The 26,935-nt window shown below is 41.0% G+C and overlaps 1 protein-coding gene across 4 annotated transcripts; it reads right to left on the minus strand.

The window, feature by feature from the left end:
- Positions 1-93: 93 nt before the first annotated feature.
- On the minus strand, positions 94-26,163 carry Ccp110 (centriolar coiled-coil protein 110). Of its 4 annotated transcripts, none has more exons than XM_027410166.2 (15): positions 25,969-26,163; positions 22,580-22,735; positions 20,445-20,573; positions 15,763-17,401; positions 14,859-14,983; positions 14,167-14,329; positions 13,488-13,627; positions 12,935-13,051; positions 9,722-9,823; positions 9,390-9,506; positions 8,354-8,427; positions 6,050-6,112; positions 5,348-5,407; positions 4,780-4,865; positions 94-2,108 (listed from the first exon to the last, which is right to left on the minus strand). In XM_027410166.2, the coding sequence occupies exons 2-15, from the start codon at positions 22,718-22,720 to the stop codon at positions 2,056-2,058; spliced, it is 3,009 nt and encodes a 1,002-aa protein (XP_027265967.1). In that variant the 5' UTR covers positions 22,721-22,735; positions 25,969-26,163; the 3' UTR covers positions 94-2,055. The 4 variants fall into 4 exon arrangements, with proteins under 4 accessions (XP_027265967.1, XP_027265966.1, XP_027265969.1 ...); XM_027410165.2 differs by having other exon boundaries at positions 14,859-14,986; positions 25,969-26,162; XM_027410168.2 differs by lacking the exon at positions 9,722-9,823 and having other exon boundaries at positions 14,859-14,986.
- Positions 26,164-26,935: the final 772 nt, after the last annotated feature.

The raw sequence follows: 26,935 nt of genomic DNA on the forward strand, positions 1-26,935 counted from the left end.
TAATCTCAGATACTGTTTTGGCACATATTCCTCAGCATCTAGTCCTCAGATGTCCTCCCATGATTAAAAATAAAAAGATCCAACAAGATTTCCTTTAGGATGAAAAGTTTATTTTGCCTTTTACCTAGAAGCAAGACTAGTGAAAATCAAAGTATAAAAATAAATACAATTTACATTAATAGACATTCCAGTCAAAGTAAAAATTACAATAAGCATAACACATATAAATAAAACTTCAAAAGCACAAAACAGTGCCTGGCACTTTTCTGAGAGAAAATTGTTAACATTCAAATGTAAAACAAACAAACTTTTACCTTGAAATTAAAAACATACTCCAGTTTCTCATCCTTAATCTAAAAGTAGTTGTAGCTTTCCAAACGCACTTTTCTTTAGCTAATTCATAGTAATATACACAGCTCCTCTTCTTACTGAAGAACCCACAATGATACAAGTAAGTGTCCTGAGTGTTTGGAACAATGAAGCACAGTTTATCACATTTGAAAGATAATAACTCGGTATACCTTTCCTACAAGCAAAAAAGTAGTAATGTGGACTTTTGTTTTTTGTTTTTTCAAGACAGGGTTTGTCTGTGTAGCCCTGGCTGTCCAGGAATTCAATACGTGGACCAGGCTGGCCTGGAACTCAGTGATCTGCCTTCCTCCACCTCCCGAGTGCTGGGATTAAAGGCATGTGCCACTACCACCTGGCAATAACCTGGACTTTTTTTTTTTTTTTTACTGTCTTCTTCTATGCAATAAATGGTTAAGTCTCAATAAAGAAAACAAAGTTCATACCCAGAGTGGGTTATTACTTTGTAATCATGGCTGGGTATAAAAGTCAAATCTCAGATGGGAGGAAATCAGAAAAACAGTATTTATCTCCATATTCCTAAAAGGTTATTAATATATATAGGCGGCATTTTCAAAATACTAATATCTTTAAAATTCAAGTTATAAGGATCAAATATACACAATCCCAATGTTATGTAAGAAGCACAAAGCCCTTTTTAGAATTATATGAAAAGTAACATTCTCTTTCATAAAATCATATTCTCTTGGTTTCTCTTGGTACATTGTTGGTTGATGCATTTAATGAATATGTTAGTCATGAAAGCCATAAATCTCAATGCCTTTATTGCAAGTTTTAAACTAGACAGTATTACTATGCTATCTACCCGATTTCTTATTAAATAGCCCTTTTATTCTCTCCTAATTAAAGCATGCTGGAAAAAGAAGACTATGAAGAAATAAACTATATGGATGAAATAGAATTAAATGCATGCAGTCTGCTGTCCTTAATTTCACAATGCATTCCCAAGTGCTATATTCATAAAGATTGTGCTGTCTTTTCTAAACTTGCCACCTTCCAAGAAAGTACTTATTAGTCTCCTTATACCTCATAGTAACACAAAAGAAACCTAACATTTCTGTAAAACAACTAATTGTCCATAGAAATGTTCTTCTATCCAAAACCATGACCCCAGTCACTTCTTATTTGGGATTTACTGTGCCAAGTATTTCATCCTATATAGCTATACTGCAAGCCAAAGGAGATGGAATCTTGGGTGTTTAAAATTAGAAAAACATATACTTCTGCAATAATTTCCTTTTGAATAGAATAGTATCTAATTTATCAAATTCAGCAATCAGTATATAGTCATGAATGAAATTTAGGTTTTAGGGATAATTTACAATTGATAGTATCTTTTCAACACTGTAAAAACAAGTCCAAATTTTTTCTTATGTTCTTATGTTTATAAAAAAAAAGGGGGGGGTGACTGTAGACCTCTGGGCACATATAGTATGTTTATACATGCTAAGCTCAGAGATGAGGCAATTACTAAATGCTAATCATCAACACCCAAACTAATATTTATAGGAAAATGAGGCAGGAATTCCCCAAACTGACCAGATTTTACATACAATGCTCAGCCCTTGCTGTCCCTTTGCCTGAACAAACAGAGTCCAAGGCTAAAACAAAAGTCCTGGCCAAGGAATGGAATGTGGGTAACAACATGCCCTCCTCCCCTGCTTCATCCCAGTGAATGCTGTCTTCTTAAATTGTCGCAACATTTGGCCGCTTTCTTTGGATTTTTCCTGCATATACTCCTAAAAATAGAGCAAAATTAACATTATTTCTCAAGGTTAGAAATTTTCTATACTATAACTTAGTAAGTTACCAGGCATGGAGCTAAGCAATATATGTTATTAAACTTAGTCCTGAGGAGGAAACTGTTACTATCATTTAAGGACATTAGAGTGTCAGCAATCAGCTGCCTCAGCTAACACTGCAATGAGAAGTGAGAATTCAGCTGACCTGTCACCTCCCTTTCCTGTGTTGTTTCATTAGTTCCTACTCTGCTGTGGTCAGCGGTTTCTAGATCCACTGCACATCCACTCACACACACAACACCAATGAGGAAATCAACTTTCAACACAGGCTCAGAGACTGAAATTTAATTTGTAGAAACTGAATAATTTCAGATGCTATGTAGCATCCTTAGGCACTTGAAAATTCAACCCCAGCCTAAGAGTACAATATACGACTGTAACAAAAATGAGTTTTGGAACTGGGTGTGGTAGCTACAATCCTTGGTGAATGAGGCTGGTCAGGAAGATCCTAAGTTCAAAGTCAACCTCCACTATAAGTGAGACTCTCATACAAAAAAAAATGAGTGCCGGGCGTTGGTGGTGCACACGTTTATTCCCAGCACTCGGGAGGCAGAAGCAGACAGATCTCTGTGAGTTCAAGATCAGCCTGGTCTACAAGAGCTAGTTCCAGGACAGCCTCCAAAGCCACAGAGAAACCCTGTCTTGAACCCCCCCAAAAAATTAGTTTTCTACAAATCGATTATTAATAAAGGACTTAATGTTCATATACACCAAATTTAAATTATTTACAACATAAACCAAGACATTAGAAATCTGCCAGAATAAAATAATTCTTTTAAGAGCAATATTAAATTCATAATTAGCATTTTAGTCAGTATGTCAAATTTTGAATTTATGTAAACTTTACAAAGATGAAATTGAGAATTCTGTACTTTCATTGTCTATTCAGTCATATAAATAAAATGTTAGAAAAACAAGGCATTTTTTACTTGTTTAAAAACATAGAAACTGGCTGGGCATTGGTGGCGCACGCCTTTAATCCCAGCACTCGAGAGGTAGAAGCAGGCGGATCTCTGTGAGTTCGAGGCCAGCCTGGTCTCCAGAGCGAGTGCCAGGATAGGCTCCAAAGCTACACAGAGAAACCGTGTCTCAAAAAACAAAAACAAAAACAAAACAAAAAAACAAAAAAAAAGTACATATTGATTATATTTATATTACTAACTATACTATAATGCAATTAAACTTCAATAACTATAAAACTGAGCTTTGTTACACATTATTAACTACAGCAACTGCCTGTTCATCTCTTATAGTGCCAGTTACTCAGTGGAAAGAGCACTTGTTTCCTTATTTATAGATTCACAAGTGACAAATCATGGAGATGAAATGTATGAGAACAAAACATGGAAAGTAGTCATTGTGACAAACTGATGCTATTGGGCAAAACATTACTCCGCAATGATTTTCCAGCCATCTGAGTTACCATAGTCTGTAACACTAACATGAGAAGAGCTGAAAGCATCTTGTGACTTCAGTCACATCTTGTGACTGAAAGCATTATGTGACTTCACATAAAGTCACAAGTAACAGAGCTGGGTTCTTACAAAGCCAGCTAATGGACTGCCTCTAAAGCAAGCGGGCTCTCCCACCAGGTAACTTTCAAACAACTCCAATGATTGTCACTCAGTGACTTCAAGAGGATCTTGTAAAGTATCCTAGATACATGTGACATTATGAATTCTGTTCAGAGCATTGGTGCAGAAGGTCTACAATCATCTCACAGTTCCTGGCAGCTTGTTCCCTCTTGGAATCTATGTGAACAACAGGGATAACAAAATCACTTGGTATAATATTGCTCCTTCTCGTCTAGCTTGGAGGAAACCTCTCACTAATGTAGTTATAAATCTTGCCTAACTGTTATGACTGAGGAGATTAGAATGAATTCAAGCTTTCCTCCGTGGTTTGGGGATTAACATGGCTATCTGTGAGTGTCAGAAGCAGCAGTGAAAGCATAGCATAGCATAGTTTTTAATGGGTTGCATAATCCAGTGAGCATAATCAAAATGTCTTAACCAAAACATCAACAAATATTAAAGCATTTGGTAAGAGTTATCGATTAGCTCGACTAAATCTGTCTTTTTTGCCACCATAAACTGAATTTTAGAACAGGTTTTTGTTTCACCCCTGAGTAATGTTCATATGATGATTATAAGGATATTCGGCTCAGGCTTCTTACAGAGGGAAAGCTTGGGACCCCTCCACACACCTGGCATATTCACTGTGGATCTTGTGGTCATGTGCAGACTCAGAAACTCTGGCTGACACACTGCCATGGGGCTCAACAGACCCACATCAGACATGACATGATCATTTCTTCTCATCTTTAAGAAGGTTCTGAGTAAGCTTAGATAATTCTATAAAACTTTCCAAATTAAAAAAAAAATGTTTTCTGTAAAATAACTAGCCATTAAGACAGGCAGTCTAGCTCATAGGATTTTCTGGCTGCCACAAAATACTAAGCCAAAGGTCACCAATAGGAATGTCCACAGATATGCCAATATTATGGTGGCAAGGAAGACTGTATTGCATGTCCCACTGTGAAGCCTGAGTCATGGGGCAGCGTGCACACCCCTGGTTGAATAGGCTCTGGGAAGTCACTGCTACACACCTGACACAGGCGCTCTGTTAGGCACTCTGCTCTGTGAAGGCTTCTGTCTATTTTGCACAACCCCCTTCACTGATGTCTTAGGGGTTCTAATTGAATATAAAAAGGTTAATGAGTCACTTGCATGAAGGTCTGAACATCAGATAAAACAACCACCCAGCATCAGTTACTCAAAGCATAAGAAAATTGAGAAGAACTGAAGACCCTCACATGCAGCGATCAGGAGAGCTGCACTTGTGTTTCAGCAGGAGAGCAGGCTCCTGCTTCACACTTGGTTGGAGAATCATTGGGTGAGGCTAAACTTACTTGATAAATAAGCTTACATTAAAACATATAATGGGTAAAATGGTATGAAATGAGAAGTAAAAGCATGCCAGTATCAGACGATAACTAAGATACATTTATAGACGTGCAGCAAGAGGGTGGTCTGCACACAAAATCGGATCTTGATGCTACCAACTATAGCACATACAGTAGGAGATCTCGTACTGAAAAGAACAGTATAATTATTTTTCCATCTCAACTCATCTTGGCTTGAGCATTTTCAAATCTCCATGTGTGGCATTCTTACCCTTGTCTACAAAGTAGCCTATGAACAGGTGCATTCTGTCCTTGGTTTGGCTGAAGGACTCTGTTGACAAATTAAATGCAAAATTAATTCCAAAAGACAAATTCCATTTTCCCCACTTGTTTTCAATGGGTGGAAGGTGACAATGGTGAGGCTAGAAGCCCTCTATGCAGCGTCATGGCCTGTGTGTCACAAGGCAGCTGACTAAAGCATGTTAACAAAGGATTTACATTTCCTTCACGGTGAGCTCAGACCTCAGAAAAGTCATGTCGAACACATGCAACACCTGAGCTTTTAGAGAATTTACTGATATACCATACAAAACAAACTTCTCAAACATGATAGCACACTCGTTTTACAAAAGGGGGAAAACGTGTGTGTACTAAGTCAATGACCTAAGGTTTTCAAACAAATACCAAAGATTTCCTACTAGTCTGAAATTTCTTCCAGGAATGGCCTGGCCTATAAACAGTGCCAGGAACCTCTGATCAGACCCACATGTGTCCAGAAATAGGACCAGACATTAATATGAGTCCTGGGCCACAGCTCCTCCAGCTCAGCAGCAGAGTCCTACTGATGTAAAGCAAGGTTTTACATCAAACCTTTTTTTAAAAGCAAGCTTTAAAAAAAGCAAGCATTGAATATATAAAATTTTCTTAAAAAAAAAAAAAAAGCCTCTCAATGAAATACAGTGATTTTTCTCACCTTGTTTCTGAAGGGTTTTGCTTAAGCAGAAACTTCTTATTTGGCATTCCCATTTCAGCAACTCTGGCACAAAGATAAGAACAATGTATTTGAGAAGGGAGGAAACAGACTTATAAATGACAGATGGGCACTAGGAAGTGAGGGGCCTGCTGAAGGCCTATGCTGAGCATATTAAAAATGAACTTCAAGAAAAAGGAGCTGGAGATATAATTTAGACATTAAGAACACTGACGGGCCAGGCATTGGTGGTGCACGCCTTTAATCTCAGCACTCAGGAGGCAGAGGCAGGCGGATCTCTGTGAGTTCAATGCCAGTCTGGCGTCCAGAGCGAATGCCAGGATAGTCTCCAAAGCTACACAGAGAAACCCTGTCTTGGAAAACCAAAAAAGAACACTGACTGCTCTTCCAGAGACCTGGGTTCGTTTCCCAGCACCCACACAGCCAATAACAACTATCTATAACTCCAGTTACAGGGGATCCAATACCCTCTTCTGACCAAAGACACCAAATAGAACATACATACATGCTGGCACTCATACACATAAAACTTTTTTTTTTTTATGTTTTTGAATGATAGTTACTAGAATTTATCGCCTCTTGAGCTTTTGCCCCAGGATCTTTCGGTTATCAGGGAAAATATATTTAAATAGTGAAAAAATTAAATATAAGGACTAAGTATTGAGATTGACTAGCTATCTGTCATACAAGTTGAATGTTGATAATTTACACTTTATCAAAAGATAAATCAACTTTTTGCCACTGATTTTATAAATCTCTATATCAAAAGGGGGATATCTGCCCAGCATGGTGGCAGACACCTTTAATCCCAATTTAGGAACATTGTATGTTCCAGACCAGCCAAAGCTACTTAGTGAAATCCTGTCATAAAAAAAGAGAGGGAGGGAGCTAAGGAGAGCTGGCCCCACCACTCACTTGCCTGGGGTAGGTGGTAGAGTGGGAAATGAGACCAGCAAAGACCTGGACTGACCAACTCAGCTACCACCCAGGCCCACATCTAGGGCCTTGAGATGGCTCACCCCAACACCCACCCACCATCTATGACCTGCTGGAGTGCATGAAGGGGCCAGTGTTGCAGAACCATAGCCACAAGATCTTCATGAATCAGGGCAACAGCAGAGTATCTGAGAACAGTCTCAGTGAGGAGCCAGTATTGATGGTGTGCCAGAAGCCAGGGGCAGTGAACTACTAACAACTCACTGCAATGAACATTTGCAAGTAAAGCTGTTTGGGCAAAAGGGTATACTGCATGACACATGACAGCTCCCAAGCACAGCTCCCAAGGCCACAGAACAGGTGCAGAGTGCTACAAGTAAGCAGGAACTAGAGACAGACAGCTATGACAAGTATGAGAAAAGGCTTCGATGGATAGAGGAGCAGGTCGTTACCCAGGGGGTTGGTGAGATTCTTTTTTTCTTCTCTTTAATTTTCTTTTGCAGGGAAGATTATAAGAACAGAGGGTGGATATAGAAGGACTGCAAAATGAGTGGGATTAGTGTGCTTGATGTGAAATTCCCAAAGAATCAGTGAAAACAAATATTTAAAAAGGGGGGATTTCTAGCCAGGCATTGGTGGCACATGCCTTTAATCCCAGCACTCGGGAGGCAGAGGCAGGTGGATCTCTGTGAGTTTGAGGCCAGCCTGGTGTCGGAGCGAATGCCAGGATAGGCTCCAAAGCTACACAGAGAAGCCCTATCTCAAAAAACAAAAATTAAATAAATAAATAAATAAAATAATAAAAAGGGGGATTTCTATCAGCTTAACTGAAGAAAAGCAAATTGGTATTTCTAATTTAATTTTTTTAACTTTTTTTTAAAGATTTTATTTATTTATTTATTATGTACACAGCATTCTGCTTCCATGTATCTGCACACCAGAAGAGGGTGCCAGATTTCATAACGGATGGTTGTGAGCCACCATGTGGTTGCTGGGAATTGAACTCAGGACCTCTGGAAGAGCAGCCAGTGCTCTTAACCTCTGAGCCATCTCTCTAGCCCTAATTTTTTTTTTTTTTTTTTTTACTTTATGCATGAGTATTGCCTGTATACATATAACACATGCATGCAGTACTTGTGGAGACCAGAAGAGGGTATCATAGCCCCAGGGAATGGAGTTTGAGGGTTGGAGGTGTTGGGAGCAGAAACAAGAACTGGTACCTGCAAGAGCAGCCAGTGCTCTTACCCACTGAGCCATCTCTCCAGCCCATTTATGTCTCACTGGAACATGAACAGGCCAGCTGACAACTAATGTTAACTGGCTGATAATAAAGTGATAAACAAAACTTACTTCATGAACTTCTTCCTGTCAAGAGACTTCTGTGTTGCCGCTGAAAGCGCCACTCGTGGACTTTTCATTTTATCCTTCAAGTACAAAGAAACATCAGCCTGACTAGTGCCAGTAGCACTGTGTGTAAAATATGAGAGGATCCTGCAAAGGGGGGGGGGGGAACCACGCCTTTACACCTTTAATCCTAGCACTTGGGAGGCAGAGGCAGGCAGATCTCTGAGTTCGAGACCAGCCTGGTCTACAAGAGCTAGTTCCAGGACAGCCTCCAAAGCCACAGAGAAACCCTGCCTGGAAAAACCAAAAAGAAAGAGAGAAAGGATCCCAAGTTATCTGTTTTTGTTTTTTTTGTTTTTAGACGATGTCTTTTTACATAGCCCTGGCTGTCCTGAAGCTCACTATGTCAACCAAGCCTGCCTCTGCCTCCTGACTGCTGGGACTAAAGGTGTGTGCCACCACTGCCTGGTTCACTTTATACATTCAAAATTACTACTTCTATTTATACTGTTGTGTGTGATTGCCAGGAAGCACTCTTTTTTTTGTTTTGTTTTTGAAGAGTTTTTTGGTTTGTTTGGTTGGTTGGTTTTTTTGTTGTTTTGGTTTGGTTTTTTGTTTTTCCAGACAGGCTTTCTGTGTGTAGGCATGGCTGTCCTGGAACTCACTCTGTAGACCAGGCTGGCCTCTATTCAGCCAGCACTCTTGATATGCAATGTTTTGAATTATTTGGAATCACTTTTCATATTTAAAAAAAAGATACAAATCTATATGAATGTGCTAAGAAAGCTCAATCGGGAGCAGCTAACAGCTTTCTATGAGCTACCAGAACAAAATGGTCAAGTGGTCAAGGCTTAGCCCTCAAATCCAATCCCACTGCAGTAAAGGGTTCTTTACTATAGTTCCTATGGGGCTCACCACAGAGCTTGGTGGTGCTAGGAATCCTGGGGATTATCTGGCTTCAGAAATACTGGGAATGACACAGAGCCTCCCTCCCCAGAGCTCATAAAAGCCCCTTCATCAGAAAGCCACATGGCATACATACCATCTGCCGGAGCAGTTTCTCTTTACGGGCCTCTCGATCATGATGGAGGATTGACATTCTCTCAGCTGCATCCATTACGAAGAAGATGTCATGAATACCATACAAGGCAGCTCTCAACTAAGAAGAAAATCATGTCTGTATTTAAAAGGTGAGACTACAATTTAGTAGTACATGCATACTGTGTGCACATCTTACATTTAGAATAAGAGAGAACAGGAGTTTTCACTAAAACGCATTTTCCCTGGTTAAATGAAGAAGTACATTTCCAATCCTGAATCTCCAGTTAGGAGCTGACCAATGTCCTGGGAACCCTTCAGGACAGAAGCATCTACCTGAGCTAACACTCGTTCCTGAAGGGAAGCATCTTGGGCTGAGACAACACCTCTCTTCAGCGGGGCTTCTGACTGAAAGCTTCGTATGAATTCCATAGTGTCCTGAAAGAAAGAGACGCTCCTTCAAAAGCAGTTTTCTAGGAAGATTTATAATTGCTGTAGTTTCCTTTTATTCTCTTTTGCCATCAGAAATTACTTAGAGCACAAAACAATTACTGATGACACAGCAAGCAGCCCCTATACTCCACCCTGTCTCCCTACCTCCTCCTGTGGTGGTTTTTAAGGCTTCTCCTGCCCAGAATGCTGAGACTGCAAACATGAAGCTATGCTGTAGGCAGCCTTCTGCATCCTCTCCATAAGGGAAGACCACCTGACTTAGTCAGATGGTCTAAACCATCTTAGCAGTCACTTGAACACCCATCATTAATTTACATGTGGTATCCAGGCACCCTAACAGCCTATCTGTGAGAGCATTTGTTTGTTACAATGAATGTCAGATTTGAAGAATCTATAAATTCTGATGCTGATGAAGAGGAAGGCAGTGGCAATGACCTTGACCATATTGCTGAATTTGATTTGTACATAGTGTTAAATCAGGCCTGGAGGCAATACTCATTGCAATATGAGATGCTGCAAAAGAAGATAATCAATGAGGAGGAATGTGAAGAGGAAGCACACGAACATGGATGGGGCCAGCCCTACAGCTATAACCCATGGGTGACTTCCCATTTAGCAAAGCCAAGCAGAGGCGTGCTATCTTGGCTGTGAGCAGCACAGCTGGGACTAGACAGCAGATGTGCTGTGAGGTTCTGGGGTGGGATGGGGCAGATAAACAATTGCTGGGCAGTTTGTGCATGCCAGTGACGAGTGAAATGACCTGTGCTGCTTTAAGACTGCTCATGCTTTAAGACACACATCTGTGATCCAACACTTGAGAGGTTGAAGCAGGAGGACTGCCATGAGTTTGAGGCCAGCCTGGGCTAGAGTGAGAGTCTGTCTCTAAAAATAAATAAGCACTTTGTAGAAGAGAATGAAGGCCTCACCCACTCAGGAGTGGAAGATTAAAGTCCTTTTCTAAAACTCGTTCATACCAGCTCACTCCTTCTTGAGAGGCATCAAGTTGTCACCAACAGAAGAAATGATAACCCTTATTCACAAAGATGACTCAACCAGAAGGTATCTGTAGTTTATCACACAAAAAGGTTTTCTGTCTGAAGGTCCCCTATGGGCAGGTCTACCAGCCCTGCCTTTACTGTGTGAGTATTCCGTGTGCCAGAGGCTGGTGTGGTGAACTGCACAGGACCATAAGAGGTGAAGGGACCAGATGGTAATAAGACAGGGAAAAGCTGGGAAATGCCAACTGAGGGCCTAAGACTACCCTCAGTTCTAAAGGCCTGACACCTCAGGGGGGTCCCACCTCTATTATTCTCCACAGGGATGCCACAGGAGTCTTCTACTAATCCAGTGCCCAGATTAGTTAACTCACGCATCTCCATGAGCCTCTTGGCAGATGCATCCACATGCCCTGCCTCTGGTACAGCGCTCAGACTCACTTTGCTCCCCATGTCCAGGTGCAGCCCACCCTGCTGTGGCCTCTTAAAGTGGAGGCTTTCATTTCCCACCTCTCAGACTTGTTTTCTATAATGGAACAAGTGAAACTGGGAGAAAGTTCTCAAAGTAGTTGAAATAATTAAAATTGTTTTACCTTTGCACTAGCTTACCACATAAACCTAAGTCTTCTATATCAATATGCTCTTGTTCTTTCTTTAAAAAGGTTTATTTTGCTGGGCAGTGGTGGTTCATGCCTTTAATCCCAGCACTGGGGAGGCAGAAGCAGGTGGATCTCTAAGAGTTCAAGGTCAGCCTGGTCTACAGAGTGAGGTCCAGGACTGGCTCCAAAGCTACAGAGAAACCCTGTCCTAAAAATTAAAAACAAAAAAAGATTTATTTTTATATGCATGAGTGTTTTGCCTTCACGTGCACATGTGTGTAATATGCATGATGTCCAGAAGAGGGCATCAGAACTTCCCGGAAACAGGAGTTAAAGGCTGTTGTGAACAACCAGGTGTACGCTGGGAACTTAATCCCGGTCTTCTGAAGGAACAGCCAGTGCTCCTAACTGATGAACCATCTCTCCAGTCTCATTAAAAAAAAAAAAAAAAAAAAAGTAGTGCTTGGCAGTGGTGCTGCATGCTTTTAATCTCAGCACTCAGGAAGCAGAGGCAGGGGAATGTCTGAGTTCAAGGCCAGCATGGTCTACAAAGTGAATTCCAGGACAGCCAGCGCTACATAAAGAAAGCCTGTCTCAAAAAGCATAACAAAAAGTGGTTTGGGGTATTTTTGTTTTGTTTTTTAATGTGTACGACAGAGCATGTGCATAGGTTAGGGAACAGTCTTGGTGGCAGATACCTTTGCCCACTGAGCCATCTTAAATATATTAATTATACATATTTGGGGTTTCAATATAACACTTTCATACATGTCCAAACATTTCTCTTATCACACCCCTGTCACCCTCTGGTGGCCCATCTCCTCCTACCAATCCCCTCTCCCTTTCCTCATTAGCACCTCTCCTACTTTCATGCCTTGTTGTTTTGGTGGCCCAAGGAGTTCATTAGGGCTGCTTAAAAGAGCATGGGCACCCTACCAGTGGCTGCACCAGGAGAAGAATGCCTCTCCCTCTCCACCAACCATTAATTGTACAAATCTTCAAGGAGGAGCAGAGCCCCACAAGCCCCTCCCATCTTCATGGCAGGGTATTGGTGGAACTAAACTTATGTACATTTTATGCAAATAATCACAATAGCAAATTCAGGAATGCAGAAGGGACTGTGAGATGGCTCAGAGGATACAAGTCCTATACAAGGATAAGATCTGAGTTCAAAGCTCCTGCTTCCATGAAAAAAGCCAGGTATAATCATGTGTCCTGCAACTCCAGTGCTAGGGCAGAGATGGGAGACTGATTCATGAGAGACCCTGTCTTGATTGAAAGTAATGACCATGGCATACCCATGTTTTCCTGTGGCCTCATCACACATGCGCGCGCGCACACACACACTCAACTGGGGGGGGGGAATAATCTGGAAAAAAAGATCTAAGTAATCAGACTTATCAAATCAACTACATTATAACTTAAAAACATTTGATCTGAGTTCTGAGTTCAACTGTCAGAAGACTGAAATGAAGTGAAAAACAGAATTCCAACAATCTTACTTTTACAGTTTGTCGAAGCTGTTTCAGTTTGTCTGTTTGCATAAGTTTACGAGTAAGAAATCCTTTTGCCACAGCAGTTATTTTGTTAAATTTTGCTTGTATTTCTGGACTAAAAACCTAGAAGAAATTAGAGACAATGCTTTAAGAATCCTAGCACCATACTCAATTATGATTCTTAAACTATCACCACCAGCTCAAATTCCTCTCTAGACATTTGCTCCTGTGTTTTCATCTGTACCAAAAGCTAAGCTGCTTAATGCATGGCAAAAATAATAATAATAATAATCAACTGATGTTCAATATACAAAACCTAAAATAACATAACTCTTTAAAAAGATCAACTGGTCTGGTGAGATGCTTGGCAGGTAAAGTCACCAGCCACCAGGCCTGAAGACCTAATTCAATGCCCGGGACCCACATGGTGGACAAAGAGAACCAACTCCCACAAGATATCCTCTACCCTCTACACACACACTGTGGAATGTGCCACTCCCCACTCCAATAAATAAACATGAAAAAAAAAACAAGATAGACATATATCACGGCTTCCCACCTGAGACCATTTAGCTTGGGTCCTTCCAAAAGGCCTTGTTACTGAGAGTTTGGTCATGCCACTGGCTAGTGATCCCCAGAGGTAGAATGGTGCTTCACTTGCAGAACCAAAGCTATATTGTAGGGCAGAATTTGTGAAGCCTAGAGAAACATACAATACAGACTAATATAGTGATCTATATTGGATGCCACATAATCAGAATATGTAAAACACTGCAATCAACATTGTAACACTCCATGAATAACAGTCACTTCAGAGACTGACCCAAATGCAGACTTAAAATATCCATGGACATTCAGCTTTTGTGCCAGATGGAGCTTTTAAGACAGACAGGATTTCAAGATAATTGATGTTGTGAAAAGCTTTTACTGCTACTGGGGAATTAGAGGTAATTCTAGATAATTTGAGAGATAATCAACGGTTCTCACTTGAGCATGTCACCCGCTGCATGAATGAGCAGCTAGACTCAGGGCCCAACTGCCTGTTCTCCTTGTTAAGGTAGAGGCGTCTCCTGGACACCTGGCTCTGTGGTCTTAGATCCAATATCATGTCATCTTTCATAGCTACTAAGCAGATGGCAGATAGGGGTAGGATGGGCATTAAATTACTGGAAGGAAAGTATGATTAGAATAGCTTACTACACAATAACTTCAAATGGAAAACAACATTTAAAATCTACCAGAGTTGTCTGAAGCCTGGAGTAAGTCCACTTGGGACAACACTGTTTCTAGCAGAGCAGAACCACTTCTTTTTCTCCACTCCAGCTCCAGCGCACTGTTCAAGTCAGAGACATCCGCCGTAACCGCCTTCTCTGTCAGCATCTTCTCCTGCTCTTCTATTTCCTACAGATTGACGACGCATCACAACATGCTAGATCCTTTAATGCTATCTAAATTGTGTCATTTAGGCTTATCCCAAAAGTATGTGTAATGAAGAGTATATTCTTATTTATCTCAAGTTTTCCGCCCTCAAAATTACAACTTGTTCAGCTGATTTCACCTTTTGAAAATGTTAGGTTTTTTTATTTTTAAGTTGAATTTAAAATGAGATATGACTATAGTAATCACCAAACAAGTATGTTTATGATATTGTTCTTGAAAAATGTATATTCAGCACCTATTTAAAAAAAAAAAACCTTTAAAAAATTAGGAATTCCAGAATTAAGGATTCAATAGGGTACCCTTTCACAAATTACTCAGTTGTTTTTAGGTAAGGACCTGTTTGAACTTGCATTCTGACAACAAAATACTATCCACACATCAAGATCAATGATCACCTAAGAATAAGATATGCAGAACAGGAAACAGTCGGTCTACAGGTGCTTCAGCTAACTCTTGGTGATTAGTCCATCCCCACATCTCAGTGCCTCACCCTTTGTAGTCGCTCCTGCTCCCTCTCCTGCTCAGCTATCAGGAGTGATAATTGCTGGGCATGCTGCTCCTCCAGTCTCTTCCGCATTTCTTCAAAAGCTAACATCTTGCTTTTTACCTCCTGGCCTTCTGAAAAGGAACACGTGTCCTTAAATTGAGAAAACTCACTGAGCTTCTAGAAGCTCATATTTTCTGCCATCAATCTGAGCTACACTTCTGAGCAGAGGGTATCCTGGCCCTAACATATTATAAGCCAGTTCACCATTGTGAACCATTTTCACCAGTCTCTCCCGTCTCTCATGCTACTCAGTAAATACAGGATTGCACCTCCTCACCTTCCCACTCATTCACAGATCTCACCACTGCATCGAGAGTGATGAGTCAAGGTCTGCCTAGCTTTAAGATATGGTCCTCAGGGCTGAAGATTAAAAACACCCACTGCTTCTCCAAAGGACTCAGATTTGGTGGCCTTTGACAACCACCTGTTCCAGGAAATTGGATGCCCTCTAACCCCTTCAAGCCCTCTCCTCCCTCCCTCCCTCCCTCCCTCCTTCCCTCCCTCCCTCCCTCCTCCCTCCCTCTCCCTCTCTTTTATACACACACACACACACACACACACACACACACACACACACACACACACACAGAGAGAGAGAGAGAGAGAGAGAGAGAGAGAGAGAGAGGGTGGTGGTGGTGCATGTCTTTGATCCCAGTCCTTGGGAGGCAGAGGCAGACAGATAGATCTCTGTGAGTTCAAGCCCAGCCTGATCTACAAAGCAAGTTCCAGGTCAGCCAGGGATACACAGAGAAATCCTGTCTTGAAAAAAAAGAAAACAACCAAACAACAAATTTTAAAAGGTTCTATATCACCTTGAGAGGCAGCAAACACTTCTAAGTTTCTTTACCTTTAGGGCTAGTTTCTAGCATCTTATTCCTGTTCATGCAGACAGATCCTTTAGGGTATCTTCTTTCTGGCAGATGCTCCTGCTCGGCTACTCCAGCTGTTACAATGTAAGGACAATTTTCTTTTTGCAAAGTATCAATATCTAAATCAAGTCTCCGCTTAACTTTTTCAAAACTGTTATCCAAAAACTGTTCATTTCCACAGGGCACTGGAGATGTATCCATCTGCTGTCTGGAATTCTGAGTTTGCATAAGTAAGGGAGATGGGCTTTTTACATCATAAGATTTATTCAGTTCCATCTGTAAATTGCAGGAGTTTTTTACTAACATACTGGCTGACTTGAGTCCACACACATCTTCCATGGCTTGACTTGCTACACACTGACTGGTGGCGTGTAGTTCCTGCAACTTGGGCACAGCCATACAAGTACTGTCAACTTTCTGAATTTCCCTCTCATCAGGTGTAATGGGAGCTTCCATAGCAGCATGCTCAACAGTGACTTTATTGTCTAATTGATTTCCTAAGGCCTGATGAACCTGACTTGGCTTACCTACAACCATATCTTTTGTGGTGTCCAACATGACTTTGCTGGCAGAAACCTTGCTTGAACAAACTCCCGTTAAATCAGCTGGTGACTTTGGCACAATTTCAAATTCATTTGTTGTTTCAGCAACAGCTGGAGCGACTCTATCCACTGCCTCTTCTTTTCCCTTTGGGCTCAGCTCACAGGCATTTACTGGGTTATTTATAAGGATCTGACATGCTGATGATGGCCTGGACCGCCTTCGGTGCATTGTAGGACTCACACTTGGCTCTGGACTAGGTAATTTGGCATATGGACCTGTAAGGGTTTTGATAACTTTATTTTCAGTAATAAAGGTGGGAAAAACTTTAAAAGCTGACTCGGCATCTGGAACAGCAGGAGAGTCAGTTCCTACAGGTAGATCTACTTTGGAAAAGGTAGCTAAAACTGACGTGCCCATGTTGCTTGCTTGAGAAGCACCTTGAAGGAGAACATTTGACTTATTAAGGCTTGGTTTGTCAGGGATGGTGGAGCCACAGTGCCTGCCTGTGGGTGGGGCCTTCTCCTTCACACAGTCACTTGCCTTAGCATCGTTTTCTTTGTCTGAATGACTTTCACTACCACTTCTCTTTGCACTACTTCTCAGACTTCGTCTAGACTGTTCTCTTTCTATGTATTCCTTTGACTTCTTCATTAGATTCTGAAGGCTCATTATGTAGGGATCTGGAGTAATGTCAGCCAAACATGATGGGTCCTGTTCTTCCTTTGCTAAGAGGGGACTGTCAGAAATTTGAGTCTCCTGTGAGCTCCCTGCAGAGAGCCTTGGAGCAGCTCCGTTTACTGTCTGTCTGCTGTCTGGACTTGCACCCCGCTTCGGAGAACCAAACCCTTTGGAGTCTCTGAGCAGGCTCAGCCCATTAGGGCTATGTTGGTCCTTATTCCCCAATGGCAAAAGTCCAGTTATCTTCTCAAGCTTTACTGGAGTACAGTGCTCAGTGGGGCCCAGCAAGTTGTTTGGAACTGTAGCAGGAGCATTCAAGTCTCTGAATTCTGGATTACAGTAAAGAGTTTCTGTTGCCCACTGATCAAAATCACTGGCATTCGGTGCTTTTCTAACCTGAAAAGGTATGTTTAAAAATTAGTATTTCTCTATTGTATATATTTTTAAAAGTCTTTGTTGTAGTTGTTTGTTTTGTTTTTAGACAGGGTCTCTCTATTTAGACCAGACTAACCTTGAACTTAGAGATTCTCCTGCCTCTGCCTCCCAAGTGTTGGGATTAAAGTTGTGTACATCTCGACCGGGGGTTGGTGGTGCACGCCTTGAATCCCTGCACTAGGGAGGCAGAGGCAGGCAGATCTCTGAGTTCAAGGCCAGCCTAGTCTCCAGAGGGAGTGCCAGGATAGGCTCCAAAGCTACAGAGAAACACTGTCTCGAAAAACCAAAAAAGAAAAAAAGAAATGTATTGGTTATCCTGGCCTATTTATTTAAAGGAAGAAAGAAAATGATCTCTTCTGAAACAAGTATGTCTGCACACACATACACACAATTTATCCATGTTCATTTTAATCTTGGGATTGGAGCAATGTCTTTAACGTCCTTCTAATTATGGGTTATTATCACCATCAATGATTTCTAAGACAAAGCTGTCACCTAATAATAATAACATATGCAATAAATACCAAATGTTTTTGTATTTTGTAGTAAGCAAATGTTTTATATAGTTACTTCTCATAAAGCTAACAACAACAAACTTCCTTGGCTAGGACATTGATTAAGCAAAAACAATAACAAGACTCCTGCCTCCCGTATGCTTATTCAATAATCTCCTAAAAAAAAACTCCCAATAAGGGGCTACATAGATGGCTGATCAGTTTAGAAACTTGCTCTTGCAGGAACACCAAGTTCAGCTCCCAGCACCCATAAGGCTGCTTACTATTTGTAACTCTAATTCCAAGAGATCCAATGCCCTCTTCAGGCTTACATGGGCACCAGACGCACACATGATGTACATACATACCTGAAAGCACAATATAAAAATAAGACTTTTTTAAAAATAAAAAAAGGTTTAAGCAGATATAGTGGACATGCCTTTTATCCCAGCCCTCATGAGGCAGAGGCTGAATTTCTATAAATTCAAGGCCAGCCAAGGCTACAGAGTAAGACCCTGCCTCAAAAACAAAGCAAAAAATATTTTAGGAGCTTTGGCTCTCTGAGACCATCACCCCACCTCTACTTTACAGAGGGTGTTTCTCTCTGTGAGCCTTCTGTGTGTACTAGCTGAAAAAAAAAAAAGTTTTGATTTAAAAACAAACAAACAAAAAAAACCCTATAAAATGAGATGTTTCTGCTATAAATAATAGCTTATCCATGTAATTTATGTTACTGAGAAATTAGAAAATTTCCACTTAGAATTCAGCTTACAAAGCCAACTTTAATTAGATCAATGGACAGTAAGTGAAGTCAGCAAGCTGTTTTGTTTTCAAACAAGTAAGCCAACAGCCGACACATTAGGTTGAAAATAACTGTATACCTCAGAGAGCAACCAGAAAAAATAAATTAGAGCTCATTACATTCGAAATACTAAAAGTCTGGAACAGCTATTTTCTATGGGCTTTGTTTTGTTTTGTTTTACTAGACTATATGGCACTTGTGTTTCACCTTATAAGTCCCAAGACACATGATGGTCTCCAGGTACTGTGCAATAAACAATACAAGTATACTTAGTGATAACCTCAGGACAAAAACAAACCAAAAGGGGTGCATATTCCTGGAATCCATGGACAAGGTCCCAGGCTTAAGTAAAACAGATTATTAGAAAATCTTGTACAATTCATACCTTTGATATTCAATAGCTATGTTTTTGTATACCAATAAAATGGGCCTTAGGTTAGACAAACTAAATTTTAAAAATTATCTATAACTGAATCATAGGTTTCATAGATGAAAGAGGCCCTCCCAGATGGGTGGTGGTGGCACACACCTTTAATCCCAGCACTTGGGAGGCAGAGGCAGGCGGAACTTGGTCTACAAGAGCTAGTTCCAGGACACAGCCTCCAAAGCCACAGAGAAACTCTGTCTTGAAAAACAAAAACAAAAACAAAAAACAGAAAGAGGCCGTCCCAACCTATCTGTATTCCATGAAATCCCTGTCTATATAGAAATCTATTACAGTTGACATTATGTATGCTTTTCTAAACAGAAAGTTCTGGGACTCAAAAGTAATTTCATTAGCATAATTTGTTAATAGCAATTTGATCTTCTCCATGGACTAGATCCAGAATATTCTGCCATTTTGGTTATAATAAAGGAAACAGCCAGGAAGTCAATAAACTACTGTACATTAACCAATATAGACAGAAGTTATAATCTGCAAATTAAAATCTACTACTCGCACTACATAAAACCCCATAAGGAAACATAGCAATTAGAAACAACCTAAGGCTTACTACCACAGTCATCCAGCAGGAGTCCCAGAGGCAGACTATAAACCCTGAAAACTACAAAAAGCAAAATTGTTATGTATGGCAGATTTACTTGTTCCATTTAAATCATTGGTTTTTCTTTTTGGTATGAAATGACCCAAACCTTAAACAAATTGTTTACATAAATCTGAATGAATCTAAATAAAAATAATTATAAAAGGTGTAGATATTATTTGTTTAAATGATTTCAGTTTGAGTCTGGAGATATATATATATAGGTCAGCCTATTTGTTTAATCTAGATGGCATTTTTCCATATCTAAGAGCAAAAGTTTCACACATGTACATGTAAATACATACACACACACCCCAAAGAATTTGAAGGTAGTTATTTACTTTAGCAGAGAATAAGAAGGTCTTTACTAAATTGTCTGATTAATTCAGGGGTTAACTACAATGGGCAATTCTATCATCTCTGACACTGAGAATTCAATGTTTGTAGTCACAAGACAGACAATAAGCAATTGTACTCAGTGTATAGTACCACTGTCTAAGGACCCTCTCTGATTCAAGTACTGGGCAGCACTAACAAACAAATGGATTCTCTCCAACAAATTATACTTGAACATAACATAACAATAAGGCATACTTAACAATTGGTCAGCTTTTCTGAAAAGCTGTTATCAATGTTTACTTCATTATGTCTTTATTTCAATCTAAAAGACTTTGCTCACACACCTGGACATTTTCAAGAATCTCCTGGACACGAGTCAGTAAAGCTTTCTTCCTATTGGCCTGCTTCCTTGTTTGTACATCAAGCGCTTTCTGCTTTTCCTGTTGAATTTCCTTTCTCTTCTCGATAGTAAGCTGCAGGACATCACAAACATGCAATTCAATGGTAAAAGCATCAAATAGGCAAGTTCCAAATCAGAACAATGGCAACCCTATGCAAACCATCCAACCAGTGCCTGGGGTGTGAGGACATGACATGAGTGTCACACAGGAGTAACTCACATAAGACTCCAGGACCTCTGTCAGGTATGGCCAGTGCGTATCACTGAAGGTAGTATATAGCCAACTGAAAATCAAGCTCACAGGAAAAAGGTTGCTTATTTCTCAAATACTTCAAATGACAGACAAAATTTTCCCTTGGAGCTGCTGCTGATCCTCTCACCTGACAGTTCTGACTTCTGATCTCTCACTTGGGGTTCTTCAGCTTTTACCCTTCTTGTCAGTGCCCATGCCACCTCTCTACTTCCTTTAGAAAGTCCAAAGATTCTGTCTTAGATGAATAGTAGTAGGCAGCAGGTATTAAGGAGTAGGGTATGGGTAGTCGCTGTATTACCTTCCAACCTTCCTAGGTTTACTACTTTCGCTATAAAACACTGGCAGAAAATATTGGTCTTTTCATGCTTATACAACAAAAATTTTTATTACTTGCTTAACTTTCTGATTTAAAGCATTGTCACACATCAGAAAAAATAACATCAGAGTGTCTATGATGATAAATATGACCCTTCTACTATCTGCTATTCTCTTACTCCTTGGCAGAGAAGGAATATACCATACTTTCTTAAAATTGCAAATGGCTAACATATACTGGATGCCACCCTATGATCCAGGGACTAGCCTAAGCATTTTGCATGTATTCATTTAATTCCTAAAAAGCATTATGAGGCCAGCACTCACTATCTGTATTCCCATTTAACAGTTAGTGGAATGGACCACAAACTCTGCCCAGCAAGAGAGTGGCAAAACTGACTCAAACCCAGGCCAGGTTCCACTACCCCAGCTGCCTCTCAAAGCATGCTGTATGCAGCAGCACAGGACAGCCTTCCATGTTTGCACTTTTAGATCTACCTTATTCACTTTAATGAGTACACAAAATGGATATAATGGACATGGCTAAACTACTCCATTATTAATGGAAATTTAGGTTGGCAATCAGTCTTTTGCTTTTTTAAATGATGTTGTTATAACTTATACATATGTCTTTGATACATCTGTAAGATAGTCTTCTTGAATAGAATTGCTGAGACAAAAGTTACACTTTTAAATTTTGATAAACACAACCAAACTGCTTGCCAAAATAAACAAACAAACAAACTTGTTAGTATTCAGGCATCTGTACTGGCCTGTCCTTGGGGTTTTGACAGGATATGCCCTCAGCTGCAGCCACTAAGAGTAACACCTGTGCATATTCTCTATGTTCCCTGTTAAAAGGGCCCTGCCCACCTCCCATGCCTCTCTTTTTCTCCCTCTCTCTGTTCCACACTCTCTCCTTTTCTCCCCCCCTTTCCTCTCTCCTCTCTCCTGCTGTTCCTTTCTCAGGGCCAGCCTCCCCACCTTTTTATGATCCCTTTCCCTAATAAAAAACTCCTCTGCTTGAACCAGGTCCTCATGGCATCTTTCTCTTGCCCACTGCTTTTCTAAAATTACAACAAAACTGACTTTCTTGGTAAGTGCATTAAACATTCATTTTCCCCACGACATAAGAACACAAAGTCCTATTGGATCATCACAAATCTAGGAGGCAAAATATGCTAACTCATTTTTATTGTATTTCTCTAACTATGGAAAAACATTAGGTATCTTGTCAGCTGTTTACAACCTTCCACATATTTTTCAGCAACTATCCACTAGGTTTTAGTTATTTTAAAGCCAATAGGGGAGCTGGAGAGATGAGTCTGTCTGGTTGAGAGCACATTGCTCTCCAGAGAACCAAAGTTCAGTTTAAAGCACCTATGTAGTCTATCACTCCAGCTCCAGGAGATCTGATACACTCTTCTGGTCTCCTCAGGCACCTGCACTCACATGCAAACATACTTAAGAATGGAACATATCTTTAACAAACAAATAATTCATAAGTTTACCAATGGAGAAAGCACAGCCACACCGTGGAAGCGGATGAGTGAGACACTTTGTGCCTGGGCAGGCAGGAAGCTCTCTTCGGAGATCGATGCTTCCTGAACTCGGGCAAGTGCTTTCTCACAGAACTCCTCGTACTCCTCCATCTTCCCACCATCACACTGGGAGAAAGAAAACTGCTATTACTAGTGTGCTGACAAACACATATTACTTATGACCTAGAAGGACTGTAATACTTAAACACTCCTAAAATTCATAAGTCCTAGAACTAGCCTTCCTGCAATTTACTGTTTGTGTATCTTAAGGCTTCATATTTTGATGCCATGGACACCAACCAACTCAGGTAGGGGTGGAAAACAGAAAATCTATTGACTCTGAAATTAATTTTATTTTATAGTTGAAAATCTGAAAGGTCACCAAGCAACTTAAAACAGTCAGCCCAGTAATTTCACAATTTCTAGAAAACTTTGAGGTTATGAAAATACCAGGTAACCAGAAAGATTAGCCAGCATAGGTCTATGTTTTAGCAAGTACTAAATACTTATTGATTGCCTGTTTCATATAACATCATGCAGTCGTGGTTCCTGTAAGGCAGGGGAAAATAACAAAAGGAACATTGTCATGATCATAACAAGCTAGGGACCCAGTACACTGTAGAAAGAGAATGCCCAGTGTAATAATACCCGTTAAACATTCATTTTAAGGCAAGTAACTACTTAACAGACAAAGACTGAGCAGGGAAATTCAGTTCATGATTTGGGCCATGCAGACATGAAGTAAGAAAGAACATGGTGCCCTGCTGGGCCTCTGAAGACTTACATTATACAACATATAAACTCATACTAAAGAGTCAGGGAAAACCAGAGTGCAGTTGGAAACAAAAACAAAGCACTTAGAGTTCTGAGAAGGTCATGGAAAACAGGAGCTTTGCAACCCGAGCAACAGAACTTCTCTTCAGTCTGTTGCTTATAATTGCAAAGTAAGATTAATTTCAAAGAAACATCTGGTTCTCTAGAGTATTGAGATTGTTTTGCATGCTTACATTCACTTTAAAAATTAGGACTAAAAAACAACAAAACACTTTATTGTTTTAACAACTCATATCACAATATCTTAGCCAAAACATAATAGCTGAGACTAAGACAAATCCCTTTCTGCTAAATTATTTTTTTTACAACACATCCTTTATTTTTCACCATTAGAAGAAATACAAATGTGATATAATTCCTGTGCATATGCACAGAAAGCAATAAACTCAAGTGAAAGTCTGGGAAAGTTAAGGACATAAGCTGCCTTTGTTAGTTTATTTTTCTTAAATCATAGAGAATTGTTACAGAAAGTTATTCACAGCCCTTGTGTGGTCTATGCATACCCTATACATTGCAAAGGTACAGAAACAGAGTAACTTACAGCATGACAATGAATTAGACATTCCAGCTCCAGTGATAATATAAAGATTGGAGAAAGCACCAAATGATCTTGGTGCATGACTGGACCTTTCTTACCCATCAGTTTCAGCTTAGATGTCCCCTCCTCCAAGAGGCCTTCTCCAATCATCCAACCTTAATTCCCCTCCCTCAGTCACTAGTATATTACCCTGGTGTTTCCCAGTTTCTACAAACCGATAGTGATCTGAAATGATCTTGTTTATTTCCTTTAGTTTTGTGTGTCTTCCTCCACCAAAATGTAAGCTCCAAAAGAATAGGTACCTTCTGAGTCCCACTCACTGAATCCCCATGACACAGAAGGGTGTCAGCACACAGTAGGCACTTAATACAATTATTGAATAAACTAATTAGGGCAAATAGATCAAACAACCCTATAAAGTAAGACCAGCAGAATAAAGAGAATTCTGAGAATGGCAGCTTTGAGAACAACTGTATTCCCAGAGAACTAGGTACTTCTAGATTGCAAAAATGGCCATTAAAAAGAGTGAGTCCAGCCAGGCAGTGGTTGCACATACCTTTAATCCCAGTGCTAGGGAGGCAGAGACAGGTGGATCTCTGGTCTACAGAACCTGAGGTACAGGACAGCCAAGGCTTTTTACACAAAGAAACCCTGTCTCGAAAAACCAAACCAAAATGAAACAAAACAAAACAAAAAAATCAAGAGTGAGTCCAGATTCCATGATTAGCAAGAGGGCACTACATATCTCACACCAGTTACCATTTGCAAGCAAGGTTTTATTTTAAGGGAGTCTTGATGACAAGGTGAACCCAACCATAAATCTCCTGCCCCATACTTTACCATCAGGCATTACTGGTCCATGGTCCACTTACATTCATACCAGCCTCTGCAGGTCCAGACATGCCTTGTCTACTCCACTTATAACTGAGTACGACCAACCTTTGTCCAATGAGCCTCTTAGCAAACCCTGTAGAGTCATAACTCCTATCTGCTCATTCATAACCAACATCCTGCCAGAAATGTCACTGAAGGGAAATGCAAAGATAACACAGCTTCTGAGCTGGCTGCTTACCACTAAGTTTCTACAAATACATAAACTTCCCATAGAGTCAGTAAAGGGGGAAAAAGCTTTTAGGCACATGCTAGCTGTACATTTGTGGCAAGCTAACATCATCCCTGCAGCCCAGCTTCCTGTCTCAAAGCGATTTTATGGGAAACCAATGAGCTAAAGCACAGGCAGCAATCAGCAGTACTGTATGTAGGACATGTAGAAAGCATCAAGACGTGGGGTCTGCTTTCTGAATGGGGGGATGGATAATGGTGATTTTTAATCACCTGAGTGTGAACTCCTGAAGAAAGGAGAAAATGTTTAGGTTTTGCTAAGATTAAAATGTGGCTTGAAAACATGAGAAGGGGACAAGGGCTTCCTCGGCTAAATCCATCTCTAGCTGGCTGTCATACGCCTGGACTGGGGGGAGGGGGGTGAGAAGGCTGGAATCCGAATGAGAAGGGTAGGAAGAAGCAAAGGGTGAGAACCACCTAGCAGCAGCAGGGGTGCTGGGGAGAACTAGCTTCACTGTCCTCGTGCTGATGCTCCACAGTGGCAAAGGTGGAGTAAACAGCACTCTTAGAGCCCTTGGTTGTGGTAACCAACGTTCAAAAATAGCCAGTGCACACCCAGAGGGACGCCTCCATCGCCCGCACCAAGGGAGAAGCCCAAACCTCTCCCGCGCCAAGCTGAAGCCCCATGTCCTATGCCTATTCCTCAATGTACTATGCTTCACTGGGCGGAGGCGGAGCCAGCATCCAAACATCCCCTCGAATCTCCAGCCTCCCCATCCTAGGTGCCTGCGTGGGCTCGTGGCCAAGGGAAGCCAAACTCGGCCCGGAACGCCCGCACTCTGCTCCGCGAGACACCAATGCCGCCTGTCCCGGTCTCAGCTCAGCCTGGACCGGTAAAGAGACGAACCGGTCCTCTCTCACTCACCTTACACCCACCGCCTGGTCAGCTTCTCTGAGGCCAGTGGACCGGCCTCCCTCAGAAGCAAAGGCCTCAGTCGGTTCAGGCAGAGCGCATCTGGGTCCGCCGCCTTCTCCTCCTCCTCCTACCCGCCATATTACGGGTCCCTCAGGCGGCAACGCGGGATCCTGGCAACCGCCGCCGCCGCCGCCACTAGCTCAACTCCACCCCTCAGGGCCGGCACTTCCGGTAGCTGTTTGGCGGGCAGTTGAAGCGGTTGAGCCTCTATGGACTACAATCCCCAAAGTGCATTGCGCGTTAGCAATTGCTGACATAGTCCTTGCGGCAAGCGAGATGCACACTGGGAAAAGTAGTCTTCACTGCAAACTAAGGGCTTTGACTTATAAACTGCTATAGGAATTCTCAGGACCTAAAGTCTCAGAAGCGTTCCTTGTTGTCGGGTACTTTTTGCTTATCTGTATAAAGAAAGCCTCATCCTGTTTGGTCGGTGGCATTCACCAAAACGTTTTCTCTATAAATGAAAAAATGTTGCTGAATCTTAGATGACAACTCAAAGGCTTAATTTAATATGTTTGTGCTCATTTATAGATCAGTGCAGGGAACTGTACAGAGGAAAAGTAACAGATTCAAGTTGTCAGAAAAAAGTCCACAAATATTTTTTTAGTTCCTACCTAAATAACTTATTGCTAACGTTTTTGACTGCAACTGGGCTTTACCTTCCTCCCAGTGCTTGCTTTTATGAATGTACAGTGAGAGTTTTGAAGAGCCTACCAAGAATGGTTGTGAGGCATAAATGAGAAAACCCTTATTATAACACGTGGTATGAAAATCTTTTACAGGAGGAAAGAGTGGGTTGGAGAGGAGGCTCAATCAGTGAAATGTTTGCCACACACAAGCATGAGAAACTGAGTTCAGAGACTCAGCAATCTCCAAAAAAAAAAAAAAAAAAAAAAAAAAAAAAGCTGTGGGCCCT

Source organism: Cricetulus griseus, chromosome 3 (genome assembly GCF_003668045.3).
Source record: "Cricetulus griseus strain 17A/GY chromosome 3, alternate assembly CriGri-PICRH-1.0, whole genome shotgun sequence".
Lineage (NCBI taxonomy): Eukaryota > Metazoa > Chordata > Mammalia > Rodentia > Cricetidae > Cricetulus > Cricetulus griseus.